This window comes from Dendrobium catenatum, unplaced genomic scaffold (assembly GCF_001605985.2).
Source record: "Dendrobium catenatum unplaced genomic scaffold, ASM160598v2 fragScaff_scaffold_1083, whole genome shotgun sequence".
NCBI lineage: Eukaryota > Viridiplantae > Streptophyta > Magnoliopsida > Asparagales > Orchidaceae > Dendrobium > Dendrobium catenatum.
The window spans coordinates 326,474-330,744 of NW_021319545.1; the positions used below are offsets into that span (position 1 = coordinate 326,474).

At 32.0% G+C, this 4,271-nt stretch overlaps 1 protein-coding gene across 2 annotated transcripts in view; it reads right to left on the reverse strand.

Moving 5' to 3' along the window:
* The window catches only part of LOC110102251 (DNA repair protein recA homolog 2, mitochondrial-like), a 42,985-nt gene extending 39,026 nt beyond the window's left edge, over window positions 1-3,959 (reverse strand). The window contains exons 1-2 of one of the 2 annotated variants that reach the window (XM_020830502.2): window positions 3,723-3,959; window positions 3,275-3,341 (exon numbers count right to left, since the gene is read on the reverse strand). In XM_020830502.2, coding sequence (XP_020686161.1) covers window positions 3,275-3,341; window positions 3,723-3,836 — 181 coding nt within the window. In that variant the 5' untranslated portion in view covers window positions 3,837-3,959. The remainder of the gene's footprint in view (window positions 1-3,274; window positions 3,342-3,722) is intronic. The other variant, XM_020830501.2, reaches the window with a different exon arrangement.
* Window positions 3,960-4,271: the final 312 nt, after the last annotated feature.

The following is a 4,271-nucleotide window of genomic DNA, read 5'->3' on the forward strand; positions in this document are numbered from 1 at the left end:
AATTCTACTAATAATATCCCAATATATTTCACCATCACTCTGAACAATAAACCTAATATATCTAAATGTGTACTCTTGTTGATGACTTGATCGCCCAAAGTCACAATCCACCTACTAGATCTATTATTACTAAAATTACACTCCATATATTCAATTTTAGATCTACTCATACGAAAGTCTTTAGACTCTAAGGTTGACCTCCATAATTCAAGTTCACCAACAACTGTCTCTCTAGTCTTATCAACAAGAAGAATATCATCAACAATAAGCATAAACTAGGGTACAAACTCTTGCAAATTTCTAGTGAGAACATCCATGATTATAGCAAAAAGATAAGAGCTTAAGGCTGATCCTTGGTGTAATCAAATTGAAATAGGAAAATACCCGGTCCAACCACCTTGTATTTGAACACAAATAACAACTCCTGCATACATATCCTTAATGACTTGAATATAAGCATTATTAACCCCTTTCTTTTCTATAACTCTCCATAGCACTTCTCTTGAAACTTTATCATATGATTTCTCTAAATCAATAAATATCATATGTAGATCATCCTTATTCTCTCTATACTTCACCATCAAACCTCTCAATAAATATATAGCTTCCATGGTAGACCTAACCGGCATGAATCCAAATTGATTTTGAGAAACATTAGTATCACGCCACAACCTATGTTCCATAACTATCCCCCATAGTTTTAAAGTAATGACACATTAACTTAATTCATATATAATTCGCACAATCTTGTACATCGTCTTTATTCATAAAAATAAGAATCAACACATTTACTCTCCACTCATCTGACATCTTTTAAGTCTTTAAAATAATATTAAAATATTTAGTAAGCCAAGAAATTCCTTCATCTCCTAAGAATTTTTACGCCTCTATTGGAATATCATCATGTCCAACAACTTTCCACATTTCATTTTTTATAAAGTCTCTCTAACTTTAGTTTTACTAATATGTCGGTAAAAACAAAAATATTTACTTTCATTTAGGGTACTAAGTTCACTAAAATCAATCGTATTCTCACAATCCTCATTGAAAAGTTTAGCAAAATATCTCATACACCTTTGTTGAATATTCTCTTCTAATAAAAGCACTTTTTATCTTCATTCTTAATACACTTCACTTGAACTAAATCTTTATTACACATATCTCTTTGTTTGACTAACTTATACATATATATTTTACCTGTCTTAGTATATAATAAATTATATATATTATTAAAAGCTAAAATATTTGCATCACATATTATTTTTTTAGATTCCTTATGGGCCTCTCATATCTTATTTTTATATATAAACTAATGTTTATAACAAATCTTCTTATTTTTATCTTTTCGTGTACATTTTGATTCCACCACAATCTATTTTTACTTTTAGAAGCTTTTCTCTTTGATACCACAAGCACATCTTTTGCGTCATTCTTAATATCAATAACTATATTTTTCCCACATAATATTAGCTTCCTCATGCATAGACAAAATCTTATGATCTAGAATCTTACTCTCAAAAATATTTTTGTTAATATTTTTTAAATGCCTCCATCTAATCCCAAAACAACATTTTATTTTACTTTTTATATTCTACATTTCTATCCATTCATCTTGAAGTCCAAAACTAATAAATGATGTTATGTACATAAACTTTCACTCTATATAATAATCTTTGTAATCTAAACGATCTATTTTTCTTATAAGTAAATAATTAATCTTAATTTTACTATGTCCATTCTTATAAGTGATGAGATGCTCATCTCTTTTCTTAAATAAGGTATTAGCAATTACAAAATCATAACCTAAAAATAAATCTAATATGGTCATACCACCTTCATTAGTCGCTTCAAACTCATAGCCACCGGCCCACCATGAATGCTTGTAAAATAATCTACCTCTCTACCAACATGTCCATTTAAACTTCCTCCAATAAAACTCTTTCTTCAAGAGGTATCTTTTGTATTAATTCTTCTAAGTTATCCAAAATTTTAATTTTAAACACATCCAAAACTACTTTATGAGCCTAAGCACTTATAATATTAATAATCTTAGCATCAACAACAATCTTTAAAGCCATAATTTTATCTCTAATTCTATTAATTTTTACAACATTACCCTTCAAACCCTTATCTATAATCACACCTACATCATTTCTAGTACGACTCCTACAAGAATATCATAGTTTAAATCTTAAACTATCAATCTCCTTAACTCTCTCTCCAACCCAATTAGTTTCTTGAATGTATAGAATATTTATATTCTTATGAATCATAACATCTATTAATTTTATTAATTTTCCCTGTAAGAGAATCTATATTCTAAGTTCACATCCTAATTTTAGTTTCATGGACTAGCTTCTTTGCCCATATTCGTCCATGATGTGGGAACCCTTGCCTATTTAACACTGCACCCAGGAGCCGGTACAACGGCCCTTGCACACTTGTCGTTGTATTCAAGCCATACAGCACGTCACTTTTAGGGAATGTCGTAGCATTAACACAATACATTAAAGGATTCATGTCATGATAATTTGGCAAGTATTATGCTGGTTGTTGACTACCTAACGCAACCCTTCATTTTTCTCATCCAGTACTTAAGACCTGGCAATGATGTTATATACCTACTTTACTACAACTAAACATTTTTAAGCAATGAAGCACTTGCTAAGACCTAAAAATACTTGGTTATAAAGTATTAGAATTGACCTTTTTTTATTATATTTAAATGAAAACTTGACTCTTAACAAGGTACAATGAAGAAAAAGAATACATGTAGCCAACCCCACGTAGTGGGATAAAGGCTTGATGTTCTTGTCGTTGTTGTTGAAGCACTTGCTAAAGAAAATTTGTTGCACATCATATAACCTCCCAAATCATGAGCTATATGAGTAATAGTTCTTAGTAACAATAAAAATGGTAAATTATATTTAAATAACTTCAGACACAATAAATTTATGAAGCAAAATATGCCTCATTTCGTAATACTTTTTTTTTTACATTGCCAGCTTTGCAACTTTAATGAAAGAATGGCATGGATAATTTTGAAATGGCATATAAAAATGCAGAGCATTTTGGAAGGCCTAAAAAATTCAAATCACATTGAAGTTGGAAATGCAAGAAAGTACAGTAAGTAGTTATAACTATTAACCAACCAACTCTAAAGCAATGGTTAATGATCACATATACAAGCATAAATATTTTAAATTAAAATGGGTCCCTATAAAAAAAAAACCACAAATTATAATATATGCAAAAAGGTTCGGAGTTACTTCACCTACTAACGATGATGAAAGGCAACGACCGTTCATCCGAAACGAGGATGCATATTCCCCCTCAGTATGCTATGGAACAAAAATATATATATCAGAAAAATATAAAAATATCATATTGCGAAAAGAGGAAACAAAAAAAAAGAGGGAGGGGGGGGGGGACAAACATTTTGCCAATATAAACTTAGAAAAGTTAAAGCAAAACAACGGATTACTAAGAACAAAAAGGCTATAAAATAAACATCCAATGTCACGGTATAGTAAGCAAAGCGAACACGCTGATGCATTCCTCTGGGTTCAATCTCTAACCAGTGACTCTAAAGCAACTACTGAAGACAAGACAAGAGAGACAATAAAGCAAATCGATGCATTCCTATTCTACAATGAACTCAAAAGCTAATTCGCCAACATGGAAGAAATGAAAATAGCAGCCAAGCAAATCGATGCAGAAACCTGTAGGTTAGAACACAGGGAAGCTAGAGCTGATCTCTTGAAGGCGGGGACATTGAGGAAAACCACCCGTAGAAGATGAGAAGAGACACCATAGAGAGGCGTTAGGACTCTCATTCTAACTACCGACCTGGCTAGGGCTTTGACGCCCTTCAAGATTTCCGGCGAGAAAGCGAGAGCCGAGTTGGAAGGAGGAATGCGAACCCACGAGCATTGGCCTACACGAATAATGGCCTAACAAACAAACCTGGGCCAGCCCATTATCAAGAACCATAGCTGTCATTTTGATCTTTCGTTTTGGTACAACATTAGAAAGTAAAGAGATGCATTAATATTAGGGGGATTTACCTGCATAGCATTTTAAACTTCTCTATGTATATATCTAACATTTAAAAACTCCTAAAATACACTTCCCATACCACAAATTATATATTTCCTCATATCTCACATTTTTGTTCCATCTCTGTGATGCGCACACATTACACTCTAAAGCTGCTCCCATATGCGCCTCCATCTTCATTTGTTGCATATCGATCTACTATTATTTCTCTG